Source organism: Tamandua tetradactyla, chromosome 4, assembly GCF_023851605.1.
Source record: "Tamandua tetradactyla isolate mTamTet1 chromosome 4, mTamTet1.pri, whole genome shotgun sequence".
Classification (NCBI taxonomy): Eukaryota; Metazoa; Chordata; class Mammalia; order Pilosa; family Myrmecophagidae; genus Tamandua; species Tamandua tetradactyla.
The window spans coordinates 61,211,364-61,224,736 of NC_135330.1; the positions used below are offsets into that span (position 1 = coordinate 61,211,364).

The window sequence follows — 13,373 nt, forward strand, 5'->3', positions numbered from 1 at the left end:
TGATTTTCAAATATTTTCCTCCATTCTACAGGTTGTCTTTTCACTTTTTTTTTTTCTTACTTATATAGGCAGGCACCAGGAACCAAACCCGGGTCTTCGGCATGGCAGGCAAGAACTCTGCCACTGAGCCACGGTGGCCCACCCTCTTTTCACTTTCTTGATAATGTCTTTGATGCACATTGATTTTGATGAAGCAGAGCTTTTTTTCTTTTGTTGCTTATCCTTTTGCTGTAAAGTATAAGAATCCATTGTTAAATATCTTTTTTTCTGGGAATTTTATTATCTCTTACATTAGGTCATATCTCTTACATTTTAGATCCATGTTTGAGTTCATTTTTGTATATAGTAAGAGGTAAGGGTCCAAATCCATTCTTTTGCATGTGGACTTCCATCCAGCACCATTGTTGCAGACTATTCTTTCCTTATTGAATGGACTTGGAGCCCTTGTTAAAAATCAACTGGCCAAACATGTGTGCATTTATTTTTAGATTCTGAATTCAATTCACATGGTCTGTATTCTATTCTTATGCCAGTACCACACACTGTTTTACTTACTGTAGGTATGTGTAATAAGTTTTGTTTTGTTTTGGGTGCATGGTCTGGGAATCGAACCTGGATCTCCCATATGTAAGGTGAGCATTCTGCCACTGAACCACCCATGTAATAAGTTTTGAAATCAGGAATTTTGGGTCCTCCATCTTGTTCTTCTTTTTTAAGATTGTTTTGGCTGTTCGGGGCCCCTTGCAATTCCATATTAATTTAAGAGTTGGCTTTTCCATTTCTGCAAAAATAGCTTGTAGAAGTCTACATTGACTATAAATCACATCAGGTGGTATTGACATCTTAAAAATTTTAAGTCATAATCCATGAAGCCTGGGATATGTTTTCATTTATTTAGGTCTTTAATTTCTTTTAGTATTGTTTTGTAGTTTTCACTGTACAAATCTTTCACCTTCTTGATTAATTATATTTCTGGGTAATTTGTTCTTTTAGATGCTGTTAAATAGAATCGTTTTCTTAATTTCCTTTCCAGATTATTCATTACTGGTGTATAAAAATACAGTGGAAGTTTTCTTGTGTTGATCTTGTACCCTTTAATTTTGCTGAATTCATTCAGTAGTTTCTAGTAGCTTTCTTGGTGATTCTTTGAGATTTTCTGTAGGTAAGATTATGTCATCTGTGACTAAAGATAGTTTTTCTTCTTCCTTTCCAGTAAAGACGCCTTTTCTTTCTCTTTCCTAACTATTTTGGCTAGAACTTCTAGCACAATAATGAATAGCATTGATGACAGTGGGCATCCTTGTCTTATTCTTGATATTAAGACCAAAGCTTTCAGTGTTTCACCATTGAGTATGTTTGCTGTGAGTTCTGTAAGTGCCCTTTATCATGTTGAGAAAGTTAAACCTTTTATTTCCAGTTTTCTGGGTTCTTTTTCTTTTTGCACAGGCAGGCAGCGGGAATCAAACCCGAGTCTCTGGCATGGCAGGTGAGAACTCTGCCACTGAGCCACCATGTCCCGCCCTCTGAGTGTTTTTATCATGAAAGGATGCACGATTGTGTTAGATGCCTTTTCTGCGTCAATTGAATTAACCATATGGTTTTGTAGGGTTTTTTTTTTATTATATGGTTTTTCTTCCCTTCATTCTGTTAATGTAGTATATTACATTTATTTATTTTCTTATGTTGAACTACTCTTGCATTCCTCGGGTAAATCTCAGTTGGTCATAGAATATAATCCTTTTTCTGTAGTTAAATTTGATTTACCAATAGTTTATTGAGGATTTTTGCATTTATATTCATAAGAGACAATGGTCTGTAATTTTCTTTTCTCCTACTGTTATCTGATCAAGTGTGAAGTGTGCTCTTTAGTTTAAACAAATGTAGAATGATAATTGTATGATTAAAATTGCTCCTCAGTAGGTTTCATGACATACCAATCACTGGGCCTTCCCTCTTTTTCTTCTGTTTTGTTACCTGTTTTATCTCCTTTTCATCGTTTAAAAACCATTTTCTCTGAAAAGCTTCTTTTAACCCATTCCTCGATAAAGGTTGTTTTTCTTGTTTTATGCTCCGTAGCGTTATACTTACTGTATGGAAGCAGTTTCATTACCATACTTTGTTATTCCTTGTTTAATTGTTGTTCTTTCTGTTTGAATGTAAACTACATGTGGGCCAAGATTGTTTTTTGCTTACCATTATATTTCTAGCATAATGTCCTGGACATTTTTATATTTATATGAGTGAGCAGAAGTTACTGCTCTTTTTAATGGTATGGTTTACAACAAATTTCTCTAATTAGTTTATAACTTTCAGATGCCTCAGTAATAAGCCTCTGAATAGCAATATTTGCCTTTTAAGAGTTTTCCTTCAAGTTCACTACCTGAAACCTATAAAATAGGGATTAAAACTTAATGTAGTACATTCGATCATTTTCATTGCCTTTCTAAATGATACCTCTCTGTTAGACTCTGTTCTCATCCAAGAATAAAGGAATCACAAGTCAATAAAAAATATTTTCCAAGTACAGTGACCTATTATTTTCCCCCATGAAAACAGAGAGAGTTAATAAAGTTGGTGAGATCCATGTGAAAACACTAGAAGAAATTCTTCTTGAAAGAGCCAGTCAAAAACGTGGAGAATTGCAAACCAAACTCAAGACAGAAGGACCTACAAAAGTTGATGATTCCACCTCAGGAACAAAAAGCTCTTCTACCATCCGAATCAAAACTTTCTCTGAGGTCCTAGCTGAAAAGAAACATCGACAGCAGGAAGCAGAGAGACAAAAAAGCAAAAAGGATGTAACTTGTATCAAGTTAAAGACAGATAATGACATTAAAAAAACAGTGGTTTTGCCACCCATAGTTGCCAGCAAAGGACAGTCAGAGGAACCTGCAAATAGAACAAAGTCTATGCAGGATGTACATATCAAAACACTGGAGGAAATTAAGTTGGAGAAGGCATTGAGGGTGCAGCAGAACCCTGACAGCAGTAGCAGCTCCCAGCCTCAGCCTGAAGGCCTTCCAGGGACAAGGCGGCTGCTCCGCATCACCAAAAGAACAGGTAACAATAGAGGTTGGTCTGTAGTTCATGTCCCCAAATGATATTCCACAGGACAGTGTTCTCAGGATATTTAAGGGAGTTTTATGAGAATTTTTCTTTGTTCAAATAACTTTGAAAAACACTGCATTAAATGAAGTTAACCTGTTTCTTTACAGCAGCACTAGTTAGACCCCACACAGCAATAGTTGCATTTTGAGACTTGAAGACTAATTGGTTTTATCTACAATTTGATTTAGCTATCTTACATGCATTAAGAAACATTTTTACTTCAGCTGTCAGAAAGTTGCAACCTAAATGAAATAACTGAATGTTTGCTTAATGCAAATATAGGTATAAGAGAAGAAAAGAAACTTCAGGAAGGAAATGAAGTTGCTTCTCAGAGCAGTGATACTACAACAGAGGCTAAAGAGGTTAGTTAATTTAAGATCACTGTATAGTTTTGTCTCATGTCAAGCAAGGGCTAGAATTAGTGGTAAAATATGCTGTTTAGTTTTAACTTACAATAAATTTCTGTTCACACTTCAATGATATGTTACATAAACAGTCTTTTACTATGCCTATAGTTCTCCATGAAAATTTCTTGTATTTCTATTATATTAGTGCTCTCTGCCCTTATATAGTTGTTTTTAACTGACTTTTAATATATTTTTAATGGAGTTTTTTCCTGCCTTGAAGAGTAATATTGTTCATTGTACAAAACTTGGGAATTTTTATTTTGGAAAAGAATGGGGAAAACCTCCCAATTTCAAAACCCAGACATAATCACTGTTCTTTTTTTTTTCATAGATTTCTTTCAAGCCATTTCTTTAGTTATGCTTGCATGTCAACTTGTTTAATGTTTAATTCATGTTTAAAACATAGTTGAGGGCAGGCAGTGGTGGCGCAGTGGCAGAGTTCTTGTCTGCCAGGCCGAAGGCCCAGGTTCGATTCCCAGTGCCTGCCTGTGCTAAAAAAACAAAAACAAAGGAAAACACAATTGAGAACTTGCAACCTGCCTAAAAATAACTTTTACCATATTACTAATTCTTTAAGACATTTGTTTTTGCTGGACATGGTATTCTATTATACATATATATTCTGTTTCTGGACATTTAGATTTTGTCTTACACAATTATAATTAATAGGATAATGAACATCTTAGTACATAAATCTTTGTGCAAGTATCTTATTTAGGGGCCATTAGTATCTGACTTAGGGGTCATGATTGCATAGCCTGTAGAAGCTGTGGGTTTTTATTGTTCCATACATCTTTTTTCATCTTTAGCTTGAAATTTAATATCAAATAGCTTTTCACTTGATTTCCAGATTATTATATCAAATTATGCTTAACTTAGATGTTAGCCTGGTATCTGTTATATGCTGTTTATCATACAGGTTATTAGGGATACCTGATTCTGGCATTTAAACTTATCTGCAGGCTTCAGATGAGACAATGGCAGTTGGCATCACTAAAATTCAAGTCAAGAGATGTGAGACCATGAGAGAGAAGCACATGCAGAAACAGCAGGAGAGGGGAACTCTCCTGAAGGAAAAATCAGTTTTGACACCCTTTCAGGGAGATGTGGGTTTTTGCAATACTGAAGTGGTGGACAAACCTGTGCCATGCAACCCTCGGCACTTGACAAAGCGGCTTCCCACAAAGTCATCCCAGAAGGTGGAGGTAGAAACCTCAGGGATTGGGGATTCAATATTGAATGTGAAATGTGCAGCACAGCCTTTGGAAAAAAAGGGTAAAGGTGAGTGTTTCTTATAATGCTTTAGGACTACAAAATTACCTTTGTTAATTCCCCCCAGAAATAAGTCAGTTGACTTTAATCAGCCTTAATTACACAGAAAGGTGGAAGCTAATATTTCTGATAATTCTATTTGAAAAGACAAACTAGATGAATTCCTTTCTCAGAATTTAAAATTGATGTTTAAAAAGCTCTGTCTGAAATTTTCTGTGGTGCATCTTCCCACTGGTTTTGAAGAATAAAAACACCAGAAAATAGAAGAACTGTGGAAAATTCAAGAGCCACTGAAAAATATCATCTGAGTGTGTATTTACATTATGGTCATGTGTCATACAGAATGCCTCTGGATCATTTTCAACATTTAAAAAATAATTGTGCTGTATCTAATAAGAAAGCATTTTTTGGTATTTTATTCTGAGTCATTTTCCATGTAAAAGAGAGATTGTTCTAGCTATTAATAAGATATTTTCTGCCCTTTGTAGCTAAACCCAAAGTGAATGTGAAGCCATCTGTGGTTAAAGTTGTTTCATCCCCCAAATTGGCCCCCAAACGCAAAGCAGTGGAGGTCCACCCTGCTGTCATTGCAGCTGTAAAGCCACTCAGTTCCAGCTGCATACTGCAGGAAAGCCCAGCCAAAAAGGCAGCTATGGTAAGAAGTGGATTCAACTTCATAGTGCTTTCTTTATTTTATGTAGTAGGAAAACAGAAGATTAACATTCTGTTAGCTCTCTAGTCATCTCTATATACCTGTGGGTAATACTTTCTACCATTTCCCAAACTATTTTAGTTATTTAGGTTGTTAGTTTATTTTACATTTACGTTAGGCATTTGTGGAATGGTAGATGGGGGTGAGGGGTAAGCTGACTTTTAGGTGAAAAAGTTTTTACTTTATTTGAATACTCTTTGAATTTATTGATTCTTGGACTTCCAGACTTAAAGAAATATAGTTATGATTCTAAGAAGGATGCAAAAGAAAATGAATATGCTCAAATTAAAAAAACCTGGCTCTCCCACTGAATTATCCTTACTTTTACTTTTGTAGGCTGTTGTCCCACTACTGTCTGAGGACAAATCAGTCACTATGCCTGAGACAGAAAAACCTAGGGAGAGGTAATACCTTGCAATTCTTTTTACCTAAACTTAAGACTATAGTTAATTTTTTAAATGAATTCTAGAGAATAACACTGTTAACTAACCTTAGATATTTATTGTTTAGCCACATCTAAAATAAGTCTTCTGAACTTTGAATTAATTACAAGAATATGTGAAATTCAGAAATACTATTCTCCTTGGATGCTGTTATTTATATTTTGCTGTATTATTTTAAAGATATTTTTAGTATCATGTTGAATTGTGCTTTAAATTATGAAAATACTTGGTCCCAAAACAGTGAGACAGTTTTCTGTTTACGTGTCCTTAGAAACAACTCTTTGCTAACCTTTTGTGTCCCTAGACTAGGTGTTTTGCCAACCACTGAAAAGGAATAGTTTTGTGATTTCTTTTTTTTTCTAATCTTACAGTCTTATAATACCTCCAACCCAGTCCTCTTCAGATCCCTCATCACCCGAGCTGTCTGGCCCATCCTCATCCCATATGGCCACGAAAACTCGCCGACTCAGCTCTGCCTCAACAGGAAAGCCCCAGCTCTCTGTAGAGGATGATTTTGAGAAACTAATTTGGGAGATTTCTGGAGGCAAATTAGAAGCTGAGATCGACCTGGATCCTGGGAAGGATGAAGATGACCTTCTGCTTGAGCTGTCTGAAATGATTGATAGTTGAAGGTGAAAGTGAAAACATTAAAAAAAAAAAAAAAAAAAAGCAAAACAAAACAAAAAAACCCAACCCCACACGCGCGCGCGCCAAAAAACTGGACTTACTTTCCTCTATTATAACATAACATTTACCCGAGTTGACAATTTCTTTAGTCTAGAATATGCCCCAAATCAGAAGTATACCTCTAAATTACCTATATGTGTCCTGTATTCTTTGGGGTCAGATTTTAAGAAGACCCTTGAATAACTGTTTGTCCATTTGATGCCACTGTTCAGCATCTTTGAGATAAAGTTCTGTTGACCTTTTCTCCATAGAAAAGAGACTGAAGGCGATCCAAGTGAAAGCGTGCAAGAGAACTTAGTGACTCCTTGAGGTGTTTGTCAATTGTGGCTTATTTTCCCCCATGTTGTGTTATTTCCTTTCTGTATTGTCTTTCTGTACTTTATCACCTGAGTTTGAAAGGATGAAGACAGCTGCTAGCATTAAGGACCAAATCTCATGTTACCACTAAACAAAAAAAAAATCCACTTAATCTGTGTTAAACTGTATGTCTTTTTAAATGTATTTAGAAATTTAAGCTTTAGAGACGGCTGAGCAGCTCATGAAGCTGGTAATCTGGACATACTCTTTGGACCTGATTTTGATGCTTTTGCTGCCCTATAAGCCTCCAAAAAGCAATAGCTAATTTATTATTACTGTAATTTTTTAAGGCTTTAAAGTGCCTCAGGGGTCCCCTGAAACTAATTTTCTATTTCTGGGATTCCCTGGATTCTCTATAAGAGGTGACATGATTAGAGGAATTCTTTTTAAGTATGAAAGTTGTCCCTTTTTTCCTTCAGCACTTGCCTCCTACTGGCATTGAATTACACAGGGATGAAATTGGTTAATTTTTTTATTTCTAACTCTCCCAGCAAACTCCTCTTGCCTAGTATTTATTTGGTGCCCTTTAACCACCTGGGAGGACAAAAATGAACTCATTCAAGCTGCCAATATTTATCTATGGACTGTAACAGTACACTGAATTGTACTGTAGCAGGGATATTGAGATGCTCTGGGGGTGTATTGAATACCTTCCAGTACTACAGTTTTCTTCATTTCAGAATTGGATTTTCTTTTCTTGGTGTTGGTCTCCTTCATATCACCTCAAGGGTTTAGACTTGTGAAGGAACAAGTATGATGGGGATAATAATCTTGAAGAGAGACACATTGTACAATAATTGGAAGGAAGAAGAAAGGAGGACTTGTCCGTTTTGATATTTTACTGTAGGTGGCCAGTTTTGTTTCTCATAGCAAAACCTGACCCACCTGTCATGTTGGCTCCTAAGGAACTGCTGTTGTAAGCGGCTCATCAAGAGTTGAACTTCATATAGCCTTGTTGGAAATGTGGAAAAAGAAGAAAGCCACAGGACTACCTGTTCAGTCTTGGGAAGATCTGGGTGATTCCGCACAAGCAAAAATAGCTTGAAATTTATATATAGACACCTCTCTACTGATCCATCTTCAGCTGACTGAATGTTGTGTGATAGCCCTTCTCCAAAGCAGGGATGGAATGCTCTGGTTTCACCACAGATTTTCTCTTCATTTCATTTTGGAATCAGCTTACAGATTCCAGGTCCCTTTTGTACATAACCTTGATTCTTTTGCTTTTTAAAAATAATTTTGTTTCATATTTAAATCCCTTGTATTAGCTAGTGATTCATGTCCAATATTATTTGAATCATTTGCCATTACAGAAAGAGAAATACTTATTTGTGTTTTAAAATAAACTGGTGTAGGAAAGTCTTGATGATGTGAGTTAAGTAGTCTTATATTACTTAAGCCAAGGGCCTTCATAGAGGTACCCCTCAGAGTGTTGTTGGCCTCTTGTGTACATGCTTCAATTTCACGAATTTGGCTTGAAAAACCTTTCATTAGGACATACATACACCCAAACATACCCACAAGTGTGCTTCCGTTTTAGCTGCCTTCTGTATTAGATAAGAATACATATGATTATTTCATCTATCACATAGTATTTTTCTGATACTGATATTTAATCGTTAAATAAATTTAAGTGGTGGTGCCATTAGTCTTTTATAAGGGAGAATTCGGAAGTGATCTTAGATGCAATGGTTTAGAATTTTAAAGCATGAAGGTATAGTATAGTATGTTAAAAATTATTACTTCAGTAGAGTCCAAGTTTTTTAGTAGTATACCAGTTTTTTAACTGTTACAAGGATATGTATAAATTTGTTAGCTACCTGTATTGGTATACCAGAAATGGAATGGCTTTTATAAAGGGAATTTATTAAGTTACAAGTTTACAGTTCTAAGGCCATTAAAATGTCCAAATTAAGGCACCCAGAGAAAGATACCTTGACTCAAGAAAGGCCAATGAGTCTGAAACACCTCTTGTCAGCTGGGAAGTTCCATGGTTGATGTCTGCTACCTTTCCCTCCTGGCTTCTTGTTTCAGAGCCCTGGGGATGTTTTCCTTCTGCATTGCCAAATGTCTCTGGCTATGTAGGATCTGAAGTTTTTTCCAAAATGTTTTCCTCTTAGAGGACTCGAGTAGCCAGTCCACCTAGAATGGGTGGAGACACATCTCCATGGAAACCATCTCATCAAAAGATCCCACCCAATAATAGTGAATAACTATTAGAGAACATGTTTTTTTCTGGGGTACACAACAGTTTCATACCAGCACATTACCAAATAGATTTTTAAAAAACAGTTGTCTAAAAGGAGTCCTAATGAGCAGAATCATCTTTTTTCCCAATAAAGCAAAACATTATATATATTTAATTTTGAGTAGCGATGGTTTTCAATTTTAAGTGTAGGAAAAGGACCCAAATACTGCAGAATTTGGCTGTAGCCAGAAATTTCAAGATTTAGAATTCGTGTATTTGTTGCAAGATAAATGATCCTTAAAGTTCTAATCTTAAACCCCAAATTCCAGTAGAACTCCATCTATATAGATCATTGTTTACTTTCAACTAGTCTGAAACCACCACAGAAATAAAATGTATTTAATAGAGCTTCAGTAAGAAAAGCTTGGTCTATGCTGATAGAGGAGTTCTATGATCCTTTTCTAAAACAGGTTTAATTTTGCCAGAATAATTCTGCAACTCTTCAAAATATTTTATTGTAATTTGGCAATTTAGCAACAGGAAATGTATGGTGTCCAGTTGCTAACTGTTTAACACTTTCAAACTAGCTAACATTTATTGAGTACTTATGTGTACCTCTTAATTCACATAACCATTTTGACACTAAATCCTTTACTGCTTTGGGAGATCACTGCTTCTTTTCCCCCAACTGTAGGTTCAGGGTCAGTGAGCAGATCATAAATGCAAGAAAATATACTTAATGAGACATTTGAAAGATATTTTTTTCCCAAATCTGGTATTAGGAAACTGCTCAATAAATCTTTGAAAATTGTGGAAACAGCTGCATTATAAATGCATTATAAATATAAATCATTAATCTAAACCAGTTTATTTTGCAAAACGTTAAATGCATGAGCACAAAGAAAATACTTTTATCATTTTAGCATTGTACTGTAAAATAGGCAAATGAAAAGTATTTACCCTCAATAATAGTAATCTAGAATTTTATATTTTAATAAAGTTAATTTAGGATTCAGAAAATGTACATAAATAGGCCTATTATTAGACTTGGTGTTTCAGAGTCTGAATTTACGGTAATAAGCAAAGAGCAGTGACCTAAAACTTGGCATTGCCTGTGCCTGGATGTTTTGGTCTTAAAAATAGGACTAATTTGTCTTCAAAAGAGAATGAAACAACCATTTATATAAGGGTAAGCAGAACTAAGGGATTCTGTGAAAAATGATTGTGTTCAGATAAAACTTCTGGCTGTTGAATAAGTGAATGTATGAAATGGGGAAATAGATGGAGAACAAAAGAAGAAAATAGAAGTTTCAAGGTGAGGAAGATGCAAAGGTAAAGAACACTATTAGGTGTCTTGGCTTATTTAGTCATTATTGGCTTGGGATCTCAGAGAATGTAGTTTAAATATGCCACAAAGTATTTTGGATTCACACCTCTTGATAATTCACACCTCAAATTATCAACTTTAAGTTACACAAAACTGCTGCTCTAAAACCTCCAGTAAGGCTTCCCTGACCATCTAGAACTCATTGGCTGCTCAATGCATTAAGACCCTCTATAGCAACACTTAATACTTGCACCAAGCCATTTAAACGCTACTGGCTCTTAGGGCTAGACAAGGTGATAGGCTAAACCCCTGCCCTTGAAGCACTTAAGGTTGTCAGGTCAGGAAGCAAGTATTTCCCAGGAGGATCACTAGGGTAATAGTGAGTGAAGCCATTCCCATTTCCACTCCTTTGATTCCTGGACCTGTGAATCCTGGCTGTGGAAGAAATAGCACCATAGAGTGGGTGCTGATTTATAGCATACACAGCCTCCCGGAGAACACTGTCCCAGCCCGCAAGGTATTGCCACCTAGTTAGTGCCGTAATTGAGTCTTCAAAAAACCATTCCACCATTCTTTCAATCCAACTGCTTCAGGATGATAGGGAACACATTAAGACCAGTGAATTCTATGAGCATGTGCCCATTCCTGCATTTCATCTGCTGTGAAGTGGGTTCTTTGATCAGAAGCAATGCCATGTGGACCACCTTGATGGTAGATAAGGCATTCTGCAAGTCCACGGATGGTAGTTTTGCCAGAAGCACTGCATATGGGGAAGACAAACCTATATCCTGAGTATGTGTCTATTCCAGGTAGAACTAGAATATGAAATATTTGCAAAAGAAAATAGGAGTGAAGTTGGTGCAAGTATTAAGTGTTGCTATAGAGGGTCTTAATGCACTGAGTAGCCAATGAGTTCTAGACTGGTCAGGGAAGCTTACTGGAGGTTTTAGAGCTGGAGTTTTGTGTAACTTAAAGTTGATAATTTGAGTAGCAAACAAGGCCAAATTGGGCAGGTAACCTCTGACCATCCCTCTGGTATTTTTTAGGGCCTCTGTCATGTCTCATTCTTGCTCTCAATTGGCTGTCAGCTATTTCATTCTTGACTGAAGTGTGAATTGATCATTTTAAAAAGGAAGACAAAAGAAGGATCTATTTAAAATGTAAATATGAGTCACTCTGCACCATAAAATCCTTCAGTGCCTCCCCTCTTCCCTCCAAAATTAATTTCAAATTCCTTAGCATATAAGGCCCTGACCTACCAGCCTCCTTTCCTGCCACTCACCCCTCATCCTCTACACTCCAGCAAAACTACTTGTTACTGATTTCACCAATACACTAATCTCTCTAGCCTTTCGGCTTTGTGATGCTCTACTCTACCTATAAGACTCTTCCTTTCTTTCGGCTAACTCCTACACATCCTCTGACTTCCAGGCGACCTATCCCCTCAAAGAGGGGTTTTGGTGCCTGTCCAGTAGGCATATACTCTGTTTACACCTTTAAGATTGTTTACCTGCCTAAAACTCTTTGAGACAGATTCTTATTCACCTATATATTCTCAGCATCTAATACAGGTCTGGCACCAGAAGACATTCAATAAATATTTGCTGAATGAATAAAACAGTTCTTAATCCATTTCAAGGACTGCTGATCTTTTATAGCCTCCCACTGCTTCTTCCCAACTCCATTCTTTGACATGCTTCTAGTTAATGACTCATACAATCATTCAGCAAGTTGTGAGGCTTTTAGGTGAGATGGAAGGAACGTCGTCTGAGAGGAAGGATATATTTATATATTTGGGGGGCTGGAGGTAAGTCTTCTCAAATAAGTTATGTCCCTTTGGGTCCGTGATTTTCAAGCCTATTTTGCAGATACATTGGGAAAGTCATGAAAATCTCAAATTTGTACATCATGATTAGTTGTTCTGCCTAAATCCCTGACACACAATATCATGAATTAAAATAACATGGTGGTCAATGGTAGAATGCTTGCCTGACATACAGAAGACCTTGATTCGATTCTCAGACTATGCACCACCCTCTAAAATAAAAAAATAAAAAATAATATGGTGGGCTGGTCTTGTGATCACACTTTGAAAAGCACTGGTGTAAAGCTAGAGTTACTGACTTAGTGAACTCTCCTCCTTAAAGAACCTCAGTTTCCACTGAGAAAGTAAACTTCTAACTGCAAATTGAACTACATCAATGTTCTAGAGCATCTGTCATTCTCAGATACCTTCTTAGAGGGGGAGGATTTTCACATTTCCATTGCCTTAATTTCTAAGATTATTCAATGTGAATGCTTAATATTTTGTAAAGTCACATTAACCCTATCATCACCATAATAAATAATATTGAATTTTAGTCTAGATATTACAAATATAAAATAAATAATATGGTGGTTGGTTTAAGCCACTAGGTTTTAGAATGGTTTCTTACACAGCAATAGAGAACCAGAATAGCATTCTTTTCTTTCTTGATTTTTAGAACCTCCTATATATATTAATGAAATTAGCCATTTGTCTGATAAGTTGCAAACGTATTTTTTCTAGTTCTTTTGACTTATTATGATAGCTTTTTGGTCATGTAAGTTTTATAATTTTTATGTAATTTAATTCATCAGTCTTTTTCTTCTAACAACCAACTAGAGCATGTGATTGAGAAAAAGACCCAATTTTTAATAACAAGAAAAATTAAATAGTAAATTTATGAAAGGCACAAGATCTACATGGAAAAAACAAAACTTCTGAAGGACTAGAAGGGTTTGAACAAATGGAAAGACATCATGTATTTGGATAAAAAAATAATTCTAATTTTTTCTAGAGTTTAATACAACCCCAATAAAAATCCCCAAAGGAATTTAAATTAGGTAAACT

The 13,373-nt window shown here is 35.9% G+C and overlaps 1 protein-coding gene across 2 annotated transcripts in view; it reads left to right on the plus strand.

Moving 5' to 3' along the window:
- The window catches only part of ZC3H11A (zinc finger CCCH-type containing 11A), a 67,492-nt gene extending 59,142 nt beyond the window's left edge, over positions 1 to 8,350 (plus strand). For both annotated transcript variants that reach the window (XM_077157475.1, XM_077157476.1), the window contains 6 exons: positions 2,557 to 3,060; positions 3,391 to 3,470; positions 4,478 to 4,796; positions 5,276 to 5,442; positions 5,836 to 5,903; positions 6,314 to 8,350. In XM_077157475.1, coding sequence (XP_077013590.1) covers positions 2,557 to 3,060; positions 3,391 to 3,470; positions 4,478 to 4,796; positions 5,276 to 5,442; positions 5,836 to 5,903; positions 6,314 to 6,572 — 1,397 coding nt within the window. In that variant the 3' untranslated portion in view covers positions 6,573 to 8,350. The remainder of the gene's footprint in view (positions 1 to 2,556; positions 3,061 to 3,390; positions 3,471 to 4,477; positions 4,797 to 5,275; positions 5,443 to 5,835; positions 5,904 to 6,313) is intronic.
- The last annotated feature ends 5,023 nt before the right edge of the window (positions 8,351 to 13,373 follow it).